This window comes from Mustela nigripes, chromosome 7 (genome assembly GCF_022355385.1).
Source record: "Mustela nigripes isolate SB6536 chromosome 7, MUSNIG.SB6536, whole genome shotgun sequence".
In the NCBI taxonomy this organism is placed as follows: Eukaryota; Metazoa; Chordata; class Mammalia; order Carnivora; family Mustelidae; genus Mustela; species Mustela nigripes.
The window spans coordinates 19,998,160-20,013,067 of record NC_081563.1 but is presented as its reverse complement, the minus strand read 5'-3'; the positions used below and the strand labels follow the sequence as shown (position 1 = coordinate 20,013,067).

At 45.7% G+C, this 14,908-nt stretch overlaps 1 protein-coding gene across 2 annotated transcripts in view; it reads right to left on the bottom strand.

Moving 5' to 3' along the window:
* The window catches only part of DRC1 (dynein regulatory complex subunit 1), a 41,339-nt gene that overhangs the window by 20,805 nt on the left and 5,626 nt on the right, over window positions 1-14,908 (bottom strand). For both annotated transcript variants that reach the window (XM_059405291.1, XM_059405290.1), the window contains exons 2-7: window positions 10,497-10,584; window positions 5,606-5,718; window positions 3,529-3,712; window positions 2,813-2,950; window positions 1,804-1,890; window positions 1,012-1,134 (exon numbers count right to left, since the gene is read on the bottom strand). In XM_059405291.1, coding sequence (XP_059261274.1) covers window positions 1,012-1,134; window positions 1,804-1,890; window positions 2,813-2,950; window positions 3,529-3,712; window positions 5,606-5,718; window positions 10,497-10,584 — 733 coding nt within the window. The remainder of the gene's footprint in view (window positions 1-1,011; window positions 1,135-1,803; window positions 1,891-2,812; window positions 2,951-3,528; window positions 3,713-5,605; window positions 5,719-10,496; window positions 10,585-14,908) is intronic.

Here is a 14,908-nt window from a genome sequence, read left to right as displayed (position 1 = left end):
GGAGAATCCTTCCTCAGCATTGAAGACAGACAGTCAGGCAGCCTTTGAATACTTTATGAGATAGAACACTCTTTGTTCTGTGGGATGACCCTTTTCTACATCGGACAGTTCTACCTATTAGAAAGTTCTTTCTGGGGCGCATGGGTGGCACAGTCTGTTAAGTGTCTGACTTTTGGTTTTGGCTCAGGCTGTGATCTCATGAGACTGAGCCCCAAGTCAGCCTCCACGCTCAGCACAGAGTCCACCCTCTGTGGATTCTCTCCCTCTCCCTCTGCCCCACCAGAGCTCGCTCTCTCTCGAATAAATCAATCTAGAAAGAAAGAGAGAAAGAAAGAGGGAGGGAGGGAGGGCAGAAGGAAGGAAAGAAGGGAGGGAGTGAGTTAGTTCTTTCTGACGGCAAGTCGGAATCTGCCTTACTGCGATGTCCAACCATCAGCCAGAGACTGTTTGGAATATTAGGAACATTGCAGGCTACCAAGCCAGACAGAGCTGGTTTGAATCCAGGGCCTACCATTTGCCAGGTAAGTAGCCTATTTCCTGGCATAAAAATGTGGTCACTGATTCCTCCTTTCTGTGTTAATATGTTAATATGTCACAGCAGATACGGCCCCAGATTCCAAGGAGCACCCCTGACACATCCTCCCCACCCGCTCCCCCTCGCCTCCCCCTTCCTGCCTTAAGTGCCTGGTCACTCACTAGATGGTGGCTGTTCTGCTTTGGCCCCGACACACTTAGCTTGCCCTGGGGATACCTTCCCTTTGCTTGGCTAAAGTCATAATCCTCCCAGTGATTCCTCAGGTTGTGGTTTCCTGCTTAGCCTCTTGGCAGCCCCCCAGGATTTATTAAAGAAAGAATTCTTCCCCATATATTTTGTCCATGAGTTCCTTCAGATATGATCGCTTGAAAGAAATCAGATAACAAATATGTATCTGTTGAAGGGACTAACTCTAGAACGTTCTGGGCAGTCACCAAGGACGAAACCGCCACCAGACGCCGAGCAACAAGTCAGACCTGCACATCCTGCTCCAGCTTGATCTTGATCATGTTGTACTCTTCCCAGTCCCATACCCTCTGCTTGTTCAGCTGCTTCTCATAGTCCTCTATCTTCTTGATGCGGTTCATAAGATACTCCAGCTGAAGGCACAGGAAGACAAGAGGAAAGTCAGCCTTGTCCCTGCCCTGTCTCAGTCCCTCGGGTGGCCTGACCAGCATGACCCAGTGAAGGGTCTCCAAGTGTCAGGGTCTGGAGGGAGTCAGTCAGCCCTCAGAAGCTCCTGGGCCCCAAAGCTTTGTATCCTTTGCCATACTCGGGAGCCTCCTTACTTGAAAAACTCCAAGAGGATTGCTCCATTAAGAAACTAGCCATGGGCCCCGCGGTCAGACATTTGTATTTCTCAAAAAAACCCCACTGGATCTTGGTCAAGCTATTTCTTTGTTCTTTATGTCTCTGAAGTAAAGTGATACCCCCCATCCTTTAAAACATCTTCTGAGTCACAAACAGCCGTGGCTGGGGTAGAAGCCTGGGAACAAAAAAGAGAGGGGCAGGACCACAGGAACCCCAGCGAGCTGCAAAGGAAGGTAGTATTCACCACCACTAGAAGCAAACGTCACCATCAGGAGCAGCAGAGACTAACCACGAAGTGGAGTAGTAAATGTCTGCCATGGCAATCCTCCCCAAGATACATAAAGGCTAGTGAGTTCAGTCACAGCAGATACGGCCCCAGATTCCAAGGAGCACCCCTGACACATCCTCCCCACCCGCTGCCCCTCCCCCACCCCCTTCCGCACCCATCGCCCCTTCACCTCTTTGGCATTGTGAGCCTGCAGGGCCCGCTCCCATTTCTTCTTATTACTGGCCAGCATTTCTTGTCGTTCTACCTCAAATGCTTTCTACAACCAAGAAAGAAGAGGGCTCTAGTCTCTGTTTTGATTGGGCAGTTCCACATTAGGAAAAAACTCATAAGTAATTGCACAAGGGCCCATGTACCAACTGGACAGTCCAAGTCAAATCCAAATGCAACCTTGCCAAGTTTCATACAACCGAAGGGGTACAGAAGGAGTTGTGTGGAAATTAGTGTTATGAAGTCTGGACTTCCCACAAATTTTGAGAGGAAATGTGCCAAGTGCCCTGTGGCTCAGCCAACATCAGAGGAGGGAGCTGGAGGAAGGCCAGGGCCCTGGGTGAAGTGACGGGGCAAGCCCCGGCATGCGCTTCAATCATGCCGAGGGCTGCTGCATGGTTGGGGTTCCCACGAAACAAAGGAACGCGTTGCTCACAAGAGGTAGGCCAAGGAATGCAGAGAGGAGTCTATAATAATCCAAGATGGTGGGAATCCTCTTGGCTCTCTTCCATTCTGGAAAGGCCAGTCTCAGTGTCAAGCCTTAACATTTCATTTGAATTTAAAGTATTGATTCCTGAACCTGTTTTCCCATGCTCCCACCCCCAGCTGCCATAAATACAACAAATAAACAGCTCACACACACCCCTCTCCTCCACTCTTCTTATCCCTCCATGGTTTTATTTTCTTGCAGAGCACTTATTACCACCTGTCCAACTATATATTTAGTAGTTTATCTGTTTATTGTCTATCTGTCTCCTACTAGAATACAGATCTCTTCGAGGACTTTGTTTAGTTCATAGCTGTATCCACAGCCCCCGGGACGGTGTCTGACACATAGTAGGTGCTTAATGAATAGTTGTTGGGCAAGTGCATGAATGGGTAAACAAGTGAAGGGGCTGACATCACAGGACAAGACACCTGTGTCTGTCACGGCCAACCTGGGGCAGAAGGCAACTCTACCGCACCATTACCTCAATGTAATTCAGCTCCTGACGGAAGGTTTTCATCACGTGCTTCACTTGTTCTTCCATTCTCTCCAGCAGCAGGCAGATGTCATCTGACTGCTTCTTCAATTCCTTCACATACTGGTCATCTTTTGTTTTCAACTCCTAGAGAAGAGCAACCGAAAGTTGGTAACCAAATAAGACCGAGGGAAGAGGTGCCAAGCGCACTCCCCCAGGACCTCGCTCTTCAGTATCTGTGAATGCTAGGAATACACAGCTATACACAGAGAAAGTCACTTCGGAAGAATCTGAGGATGCCAGGGAGAAAGCACAGGCGGATGGAGCACAGTGGCCTCAGCTAGGGGCAAAGCCGGACATAGCAGCCGGCGATCAAACCCTCTGTGACTACTTGCTGTAAACCTCTTTATAAGCTCCCAGGCAGCTTACAGCCCCCAGCAGAGCAATGGCGATCCAGGATCCAACACGGGACTCTATCCACTGCAGACTACATGCCATTCCTTAACTGAAAACATAAAATCGCATGCATCTTTCTAAGGTCACCAATAATTCTCAGATTTCTCCAAAGCTCTTCCTTCTGGTTGAATTTATTGCCTGAATTGTGCAATAATCTGAGTCGTGAAGTGACACCTCCTCATTTTTCCATTCAGGAAGAGCAAACCAATAAGCCAGTCAAATCCCCCAGCCTGAGCCCATGCAGCAGAGTCGGGGGCCGGGAGTCTCGCCTGCTGTAACTCGCTGATCAGCTTGTTCTTGTCCTCGATCAGCCCAGCACAGTGCACCTGCTGGGTGTTGAGCATTTCCCACAGGTCCTGGGGAATTCTCTTCTGTTTGCCCTCCTCCCACTTTGCAGTGATTTCATCAAATTTGTCCTGGCTGGTCTTCACTTCGTTCTCCAGCTTCTCGAGTCTGTGGATACAAACACAGTGGCCATGCCAGCCCAGCTGGGGAAGCCGTCTCCTGCTGAAGCAGGCCGGTTCTCGAGAGTCTGAAATACCAAGCCAGGGCTTCAAGCACTGCTCCCACGCACCCCGCGCTCAAAACCAAACCAGCCTCTGAGGAATCTTCTTTTAGCTTAAGCAGTGCTTGGAAGCAAGGAGGCCAAATAAACAAGGTGACCCACAACAAAAGCAGATGGACCTTAAAGCTATACCTACTTACACACGCACATACGCGTGCAGATCAACAGTCTGTCACATACTTCCATGACAAGCTGTACAACTCCAGTGACCAAGGCCTGACTTTGCCACTAATGGACTCTCAACTTGAGACAAGTCCATGACCCACAGCAAGCTGCATTTTTCTCCTCCATAAGAGGGAGGATGAAAGCACTGACTTTCCTACGGCTCCTCCCAGGGTTAGGTGAGATGACGCTCGGCACAGCAGTCGTTCAACAAAGGGTACCCATATGATTGTTTCTGGTTATCGACATAACTTCGGGTGTGTGACCATTCCTCTCCCAAATCATCAGTAAATACAGGGGGCCATACGATATATACTAAGGATTATTACACTTCCATCAGAAAGGATGAAAATCCAACTTTTGTATCAACATGGACAGGACTGGAAGAGATTATGCTGAGTGAAATAAGTCAAGCAAAGTCAATTATCATATGGTTTTGCTTATTTGTGGAGCATAAGGAATAACACGGAGGACATGAGGAGATGGAGAGACGTGAGTTGGGGGAAATCGGAGGAGGAGACAAACCATGAGAGACTGTGGACTCTGAGAAACAAACTGAGGGTTTTGGAGGGGAGGGGGGTGGGGGGTTGGGTGAACCTGGTGGTGGTATTATGGAGGGCACGTATTGCATGGAGCACTGGGTGTGGTGCATAAACAATGAATTCTGGAACACTGAAAAGAAATTTTTAAAAATAGATAAAAATTAAAAAAAAAAAAAAAACCAGGGAGCCATGAAAATAGGGAAACTCCACCATTAAGGAATGGAAAATCGGCATGGCCTTTCCAGAAATTCCAAAAGAGACTCTGTGATGAAGTGTACCGAGGAGGGAACCAGCCTGAGGAGAAGCGTGAGGATGAGAGGTGAGGTCCCCCCTAAGAATGGCCACTAGGACATACGCCAGGACTCTCTCCCTACCTTCACAGACTGTCATTGTAGGAGGCTGCCTCCCGACAAGAGTGCCAAGCCCTACAAGACAGGAGTCACAACTTAAACTCACACTCCCCTCTCTCCTTCTTGCCTCCCTTCCGAGCTAGTAGCACAGAGCACATTAATTCACTTGACTTTGGGCCTCAAAAAATGAAAAACAACAGCCAGGTCTTCTTGCCAATTTATCCTATACGTCTGCCGCTGAAAACCTTCAGTTTTTCCGTTTATCCTATACGTCTCTATTTTCCATTTATCCTATACGTCTGCCGCTGAAGACCTTCAGTTTTTCCTCCATGGTCATAGGAAACAGCCTACCTCCTTGGCGTGGCTGGGAAATCTGCCAATTTCTTGCTAGGTACAACCCAAGGCAGACCGTGGGAAGTCACAAGAATAAAATCACCAGTTGCCTACTGGTAAAGCTAGTAAAGGTGCTGAAGGAACTCCTTACGCTGAACACCGAAAAACATTGTTAACCCCGTGCTCTTGCGGAGACGAGCTAAAAGGGCCACGTGGAAGAAGCGGGAAGAAAGGAGGAATGCAGGGAGGGAAGGAGGAGATTCGTTCCTAAAGGGCATTAAGGGGATTCTGCTGGACTGACTCTGACACAGCCACTTCCCAACGGTCGGGGAGACTCTGGGGAGCCGTGGGAGAGCCGTGCTCACGTCCGCCCTGCAGAGCGGGGCCTCCGCACCTCTGGCGCCGGATCTCCTCTTCCTCCACTCTCCTGCGGAGCTCTCTGACATCGGTAGCCACCTGGATATTCGTCACCAACTCAGTGCCACAGAGCAGCAGTTTATTCAATTTCTGAAAACAAAGAATTTATGAAGTTAGAGGGGCGCCTGGGTGGCTCAGTCGGTGAAGCGTCTGCCTTCGGCTCAGGTCCTGATCCCGGGGTCCTGAGATCGAGATCTACATCGCTTCGGAATCTCTGCTCAGCAGGGGAGCCTGCCCCCCCCTCCCCCCCCCCCCCCCCAATTCATGGTCTCTCTCGCCTCTCTCTCTCTCTCTGAAATAAATAAAATCTTTTAAAAAAAAGAATTTATTAAGTTAGAAACCTTTTGCACAGCTGTCTATAGCTGTTCTATCCAGCCAAGTGGGAATCAAAAGCAACCTTAAGATCCTTAAGAGTAGCATGTACTTGACAATCTCTTTCCATCAGGATATTGGGGATGTGATATCAGAGCTTGTGATTTAATAGCACATGTGATTCTGGAGGTACTGTGGCTTATTCTCATTAGACTAGGGACCAGCTGGCTAGCACACTGGCAGATACCTGAGGCACATCTCAGCACTCGCCCCTAGACCCCCCAAGCGACTGACACCACCAGGCACTTTTCTGAGAATTCAGTGGGAGAGGTGAGGTAGAGACAATGGCGACCATCCTCCCACATCCATTCCCTCCTCCTCTCCGAGAAACAGGATCCCCAATTTTAGCTGGACATTGGACCTACCAAGATGGATAAACTTCCCAAACTCCTTGGCAGCTAGAATACAGTCTGATTGACAGAACCTGAGCAGAAGTGATGTGTGCCCCTTCTGACTCATGCATTGAAGGGAAAAGGCCTGTCCTCTGCTGCCGCATCTCCCCCCTTCTCCGGGGCCAGCGTGTGGTGCTCTGGTATGACACGGTGAGCACATACAGCCACTGAAGGAATGGCAGAAGAAGATGAGGTCCCCGACATCGAGGAGCTGCCGCATCAGCCCTGGACAGTGTCCTGATGCTCTGAACTACTAAGGAAGCCAGAGGAATAAGCTTCTATGTTGTTTAAGCTACTGTTACATGGCGTCTTCTGTTCCAGACACTCAGGCTCCACCGCTGCCTCCCTTAATAGCTCAACAATTTTGCTATTGGTGCCCCGCTTCTAAATCCCTCTTTAGGGGTGCCTGGGTGGCTCAGTTGGTTAAGCATCTGCCTTCGGCTCAGGTCATGATCTTGGGGTCCTGGGATCGAGCCCCACATCAGGCTCTCTGCTCAGTAGAGAGTCTGCGTGCCCCTCTGCACTCCCCCATCTCATGTGCTCATGCTCCTGCTCTCTTTCTCTCTCAAATAAATAAAATCTTGAATAAATAAGTAAGTAAATAAATAAATAAATCCCTCCTTGAATTCCACATCAGTGTCTTCACTCCTGACCTTTGGGTGATGACAGGATTTCAACCAAAAATTCAGGTACCCTTAGGCTGTGCCTACATTTTTCTAAGTCTGTTTTGGAACTTAAAAATTCTCCGGCTCTCGAACTGTTTCTGAACAAAGAACCTACGAGCTTCTCCATACGAAGGAGTCACTGAAACAATCAGAGATTCTATTTCATCTCGCCCTCCTAAAGACACTTGGAAATGCAGTTTTAAAGAATACAGGATGAAAGCCTTAACCCCAATATCCAGAGGTATGCCAGAATTTCTTTTAAATGGCCACAGTTGTAGCACTTGTACCAAATGGTTTTACATGCCTAAGAAAGTAAAGGCTTTCCAGTAGTTTTTGAACAGTTATCTATTTTCTGCTCAGACAATGCAAACATCAGAAATTTGTGAATCAAGTATTTCAGACTCAGAGGAAAACTGAAAATGTTACAGTCACCAACAGACCAACAGACACAGGAAAAGATAAAACTGTTGTTTTCAGATATGATTACATATGTAAAAAAAAAATAAACACACAAACAAAAGAGACCACAGGATAACTATTAGAATTGACAAGAGAATTTGACAAAATTGCGAATATCAGGTCACTATACAAAAAACCATTTGTACTTTTATATATAAGCAAAAAAAAAAACACTTAGAGCCTCAATGCAAAGTGTAAGACATTGTTTTTGTTTTTGTTTTGTTAACATATAATGTATTATTTGTTCCAGGGCTACAGGTCTGCAAATCATCAGTCTTACACAATTTAGCATAAGACATTGTTCACAAAACTAAAGAATACCTAAATAAGTGGAGGGATATTTTATACTCATGGATTGTAAATCTCATCGTTGGTAAGATATTAATTCTTTCCTAAATTGATCTATAGGTTCAATCTGACTTCAATTAAAGTGCCAGCAGGGGACACCTGGGTGGCTCGTGGGTTAAGTGGCTGACTCTTGATTTCAGTTCAGGTCATGATCTCGGGGTCCTGGGACTGACCCCCACATCAGGGTCCACACTTGGGGGGAGTCTGCTTGAGGACTTTCTCCCTCTGCTTCCCCTTCCCCTTCAACCCCCTCCCCCCACACACACCACAGCTCTCTCTCTAGAATATATAAATAAAACTTTTAAAAATCCCAGCAGGTTTTTTGGAGGAAACTGACAAACTGATTGTAAAATTTATATGGACATGAAAAAGGTCAAGGATAGCCAAGACAATTTGAAGAATCACAAACTTAGAGGACCTATTCCACCAGATGTCAAGACCTATCATAAGGCTACAGTAGTTAAAATAGTGTGGAACTGGTGTAAAGTCAGACAAGTAGACCAATAAAACAGAACAGAGAATCCAGAAACAAATCCACATATGTGATCACCTGACTCACAACAAAGGTGTATTGCAGTGCAGTGGGGGAAAGGGTGATTCTTCCAATAAACGGTGCTGGTTCAATTAAAAATCCATATACAACACAGCATCCTTGAACCTTACCTTTACACCAGCCACAAAAATCAATTCAAGATAGACTACAGACCAAAATGTACATGATACAAAAATAAAGCTTCTAAGAGAAAACTTGGAAGAATATCTTTATAAAACTGGAGCAAGATTAAGTAGGAAACAAAAGAATCACCAAGTAAAAATGATTGATAAGGGGTGGGGCCAAGGACAGTGGCCCTTCCTGTCGAAGTCTGATGGCAGAACCAGTTATTAATATCTTGATATTAAAGAAGGCAGCATTTGGTATTTATACATTTTATACATTTCTTTTCTATGCCAACACTTTACAGGACTTAAGTCATAAGTGAAAGGAAGCTTGAACAGCTGCTAATGATGGGGCGCCTGAGTGGCTCAGTGGATTAAAGCCTCTGCCTTTGGCTCAGTTCATGATCCCAGGGTCCCGGGATCGAGTCCCACAACAGGCTCTCTGCTCAGTGGAGCCTGCTTCCCTTCCTCTCTCTCTGCCTGCCTCTCTGCCTCATTGTGATCTCCTTCTGTCAAATAAATAAATAAAATCTTAAAAAAAAAAAAGGAAAGAAAAGAAAAGCTGCTAATGAAAGCAACATTATCTCTTCGGGTTCACACTCAAAGAGTGCTCCAGATGAACCCTGTATCAATATTTTCAAGACCATAGCAGTATAAACTATATCAGGAGGTTCCAGATTATATACAATATCCTTTTGATCCTACCCAGCCATGCTCAGAGATGATCGACATTTCGACAAAGTGACCCCAGTACAGACAGGAGGCAGGACACATCAACGTCACAATGAGCACCAGATGGGGACCAAGAACACACCGCAGCTCAGTGTTCTTCCCGCCACCGTAAGGTATCTTATCTTTGACCCAGTACCGTACAGTTCACTCAGGTGTCTCTGTAGATCTCTTTGCTCTATAAGGACATTTCAGTAACTTGAGTATTTTTTTTCTCACAGTAAGTGTACTTCAACTTCTGCCAGAAATGCTCTCTCTCCTCTCTGCTTTTATAAGTCCCACCTATTTTTCCAAGATGCAGCTCAAATCCCACTTTCTCCATGTAACCTTTCCCCATCAGGCCCACTTGGGCAGCCCTTTTCTTTCCCTCAATTCCTACCATCCCGCTGCCCTAGGATATTCATTTAACAGTTCATTAAATGCAGCACTTTGCCAGTCCTGCTTGCTGTTTGGGAGTGTTGTTCATTCTTCCTGCACCTGTTGTTCCAAATCCTTTATTAAACATTCCAGGAGCCCTGGCATTGCCATGGGACAGCAATCAATGACTTTCTTTTTAGTGGTTATTGAGTACAAGCCCTGCACTATCCACAGGTATACGCAGAGGCTCTCGCTCTCACGGAGCTTACAGCTCTGCTGCGGACATGCAGGCACACACACTGGAAGTCCTACAAGGGAGAAAACGTCTAAAATGAAACACATGGCACAGAGAAGTACCCGGTGTGTGAATTAAAGGAGCCTGGGCTGCGAAGAAATCATGGACTTGCAGTCCCCTCGAGCTGGGACTTGAGATGGCCTTGATGGAAGGCATCCTGACGAGAGGAGAGAAGACGGAGGTAGAGGACAGCGGGGAGGAGGGTAAGGGAGGGACTGGCACCCCGGAAGATAAGAGGCGTGGAACAGGACGAGCAGAGCCCCCACTGGAGATGAGTGAGCAGATCGGCCAAGCCAGAGTGAAGGCCCAAGGTGGGTATCGGCGGGAGAGATGACTGACGTTAGGACGGAAACAGAAGGCCTTGAATGGGCAGCGTGAACACCTTGATTTGTGCTAATGAACAGCTCACAGGATGAAATGAAAGCTCACTCCTAGACAGCTCTCAAAATGGGAAAGATTCAAATTCGCTCTGCCTAACTAAAAGCAGGAACACGCAATCCCTCTTGAGAGTCTTCTGGTCTAAGTATGAAAACCATGACCTCACACCCAGCTAGCGTCCCTGGCTGATAGGACCATACGCCACCCAGCTCATACCAGTCTGCTTTCTTCTTTCTGCTTGTTGCTCTTGCTTTGATCTTCCTCACTCTCTTTCTTCCCATCTAAATATTCTCCAAGTGCTTCCCTGTGATGGGAGAAAGTAGAGAAGCTAAAGTTATTTCTAGTATGTGGATTCTATATTTAGAGTTTCCATAGTGCATCATACTATATATGAAAATACATCCCATATGGATAAAAATTTCAATATTAAAAAACACAATCATAAGAACACTATAAGTAAATACAGGAGAAAACCCATCTTAGAATAAGACCAAAGCTAGAAAAAAAAAATAAAAATATTGAGAGACTTTACTTCTTAAAATTTAAAACTCTTCTCCTTGATTCAAGGGATAAACTCATAAAAGATACTTGACAAAATTTTGCCATCTAGAAAAGAGAACAGACTCTTTCAAATCAATACAAAAAAGACAAAATAACAATTAGAAAAACTGGCAAAGGATGCGTGGACAGGCAATTTACAGGGGAAATACAACAGGCAAACAGACATTTGAAAATACGTTCAACTTCACATAAAACACAAGAAATGCAATTGAGAAGCCTGTAAGGTATCATTACTCTCCATACCAGATGAGAAAAGATTTAAAAGGTTGATAATGGGATGCCTGGGCTTTCTCAGTCAGTTAAGTGTCTGCCTTCGGCTCAGGACATGATCCCAGAGTCCTGGGATCGAGTCCTGCATTGGGCTCCTTGCTCAGAAGGGAGCCTGCTTCTCCCTCTGTCTGCCACTCCCTCCACTTGCGTGCTATCTCTCTCTCTCCAACAAATAAATAAAATCTCAAATAAATAAATAAATAAGTAGTTGATAACATCAGGCATGGGTGCCCAACTACTCACACCACACCACAGCCAGGGATGTGAAGTATAACAACCTGTCTATAAGGCGATTTGGGGGGTGCCCGGGTGGCTCAGTGGGTTAAAGCCTCTGCCTTTGGCTCAGGTCATGATCCCAGGGTCCTGGGATCGAGCCCTGTGTCGGGCTCTCCGCTCAACAGGGAGCCTGCTTCCCCGTCTCTCTCTCTCTGCCTGCCTCTCTGCCTATATGTGATCTGTCTCTAAAATTAAAAAAAAAAAAAAAAATCTTTAAAAAAATTAAATAAAATAAAAAACTAAAATAAAATAAAAGGTGACTCGGTAAGGCTGACCCAACCTTCAGGAATTCCCTGCAGAAAGTACTCTGAGAAATCTGCATGTGGATGATTATTACAGCACTGACTCTACTAGCAGAAGCATGGAAACATTCCTACACACATATTAACCCTCGCTAATACCCACCTGTTTCAGAGCTTACGAGACAACAACATAAGAAAAAATTGGAGTGGGGGGCACCTGGGTGAGTCAGTCGGTTAAGTGTCTGTCTGCCTTCAGCTCAGGTCATGATCCCTGGGTTCCGAGACCAAGTCCGGAGTCTGGACTCCCCACTCAACAGGGTGTCTGTTTCTCCCTCTCCCCTGCTCAAGCTCTCTCTGTCTCTCTCTCAAATAAGTAAATAAAATCTTTTTTAAAATAAAGAAACAAAATATTTTGTAGCCTATAGAAAGAATGATGTAATTTCTAGCAGTATACAAAGACATCCACGACAGTTAAGTAAAAAGAGCCAGTTGTAGAACAATATGGAAAGTATAATATACATTTTCTTTTGAAAATAGGCTTATATATACATGGAAATTTTTTGGAAGGACATATGACCACAGATGACAATAGCTATTTAAGAGAAGGGAATTTAACTGAGGATTTCGATTCTCTTTATTTTTGCACAGCATGAATTTTACTAATAGCCTGTGTGTGTGTGTGTGTGTGTGTATGTGTGTGTGTGTGTTAATCAGAAAATCAGACCAAAGAAGAGGAGGTAACATAAGGTTCCAGACTATGGGTTTCTTTAGAGGATGCATGGGGGAATGACCCCACCAATCTCCATCTCATTTACAACATGGAGGCCCCTCTCCCCTCGGGCACACAGTTGGCCACGAGGACTCCCAGGGCACGAGAAAAATGAAACCATCCTGTGGACCCCATCTGCAGTGCAACAAACAGATCTCTCTGTCTCATTCTTTCTTGATTTCTTTCTAATACTGACTTCCATTTCCACTCCTTTTGTTCAAAGTTCAGCTCTGCTCTACAGTGTTACAGCATTTTTGAAATGTGGAGTTGTTAGGTCCATGATCAAAGTAGCGAGAGTGATACAAAGCGAAGGTCAAGCGAAGTTCAAGAAAAGCTTTGTTTCGTACCAAGCATCGGGAATCCAGCCAAACATTCAGGGCTGCCTCTTACAGAGAGAGCGACCCTCCCAGCCTTACAGACTAACTTTTAAAGGGCAAAGGCCATGTGGTAGAGCCTGGCCACACACAGGTGGCCAGTGAGATTGTAACACACAGAGAAAGCTACACAGTCATGCTAGGTCACACACGGGTGGCCAATTGAATTACGATTCACCCTATAGTAGATATTTGAACTAGCCTATCACCTTGGTCAGAACTGGCACCCAAAAGGCGGGGCCCACACTCCTTGGTAGCTAGGGAAACAGTATGCGTGCCCCACTGATTGGATGTCTCCACCTGGCCTGACTCGCCCTTGTATTTGGGCTCTATTACCTGGGACTGGTCAACCATATTTTACTAGTTTCCCGGACTTGCTTTTAAGTAAGTCCTCTGGTGGGGTCAGTTTAAGTTTTACTGCATAAACAACAAAATGGCTGTTCAACTGAGATGGAGCCGCTCTGGCTAAATAGGCCCTTACAGAGTTGAGTTACTGCTCCCTGCCAACTCCAAGTCTAACGAAAACCCCATTTTCTTTCTTGTCATTTCATGCACTTCCATATTCTTATTCAATCTACTCCTGGCCATTGCTAAGAGAACTAAGTGTTCCATTCCACTCGTCTTCCAAAGTTGCTGGGTTCATGGATCTCCCACTATCACACAAAATGCACTTGTTCTCTTGACTTTCTACTTTGACCACCAATTAAGTAACCAACTCTATCTAAATAATCATTCCAGTTGCTCCACTTCCTGGAGCAAAGACCAGTGCTTCAGAAAGAGAAAGAACTCTTATTAACCTAGTTTTCACTGGAACTCCATTGCTGCCTTTTACTTAGCATTTCTGACTTTCCTAGCACTGCCCTGTCCAAGGAAGGGAGCCACTGACCCCCAGTGACCGATCCAAACTGAAATGTCCTATGAGTATAAAATAGACTACATGGATTTTTGAAGGGCTTGAATAAAAAACAAAGTAAAATACCTCAATATAATTGACACTGATTACAATTTAAAAGAAAATTTTTACATTGTGGGTTAAATAAACAACAAAATTTAATTTCACCTGTTCTGTTTACTTTAACAGGGATACTAGAAATTTATTGCTTTGTTTCGTTTTGCTTGCTGACCTAGCATATTTTCCAAAGGAGTCAACTCCAAAGAGACTTCTCCCTCCTCAGGTTTACCTCAGTTTCAGGAAACTGCTTCCTTGGGGCTCCCACCCACGTGATCTCCTTGGAGCCGCCATCTTACTGAATACCCCACCTCCTGACCAAACAAAGTCCCTTCTCGGATTTAAAAAATTGGCACTTCATAGATTGTTTGGCTGGATTTCGGGTTCGGGGTTGGCTATCATTTTCCTTCAGAATTTTGAGAGCATTGCTGCGGTATCTTCTACCTTCCAGTGTTGCTATTTCAAAACCTTGAAGTCACTGTGTTTCTTAATCCTTTCCTTGGATGTGACAGTTGTTCTCACTCCAGAAACTTATAGGCCCCTCTGGCTCTCCAGGCTCCTGAAACTCCTGTCTCAGCCCATCCGGCCAATGAGTCGTCTTCAAGTTTTAGCAAGCATTTTTAGCCCACATGATTGATTAACTAACCCTTTCTTTGTGTATCTATAGATTAGGCATTGCATTGTTTCCTCAAAAGCCTCGGTAAGAAACCCACTTGCACAACCTCCCCACTCCCCCACACACCCACAGGGCACAATACACAGCCTCTGAGCACCAGGATAGTGTCTGTAGCTGGCACCACTGAGTCTGCCCGCAATCAAGAAAGGTTAAACACCATTGTGCTCCCCTTTTACTGATTAACTGCCCTAAAGTTTCTCCAAAAACCTTCAGGCAGATACATCGGAGTTGGTTTTTGGACAAGAGTGTGCCTTCTCCACAGATGGTCGGCCCTCTGAATAAAGCTCATATTCCTTTCCAATCAAAACTTGTCTCATGGGGCGCCTGGGTGGCTCAGTGGGTTAAAGCCTCTGCCTTTGGCTCGGGTCATGATTCCAGGCTCCTGGGATCGAGCCCCACATCGGGCTCTCTGCTCGGCGGGGAACCTGCTTCCCCCCTCTCTCTCTGCCTGCCTCTCTGCCTACTTGTGATCTCTGTCTGTCAAATTAATTAATTAATTAAAAAAAAAAAA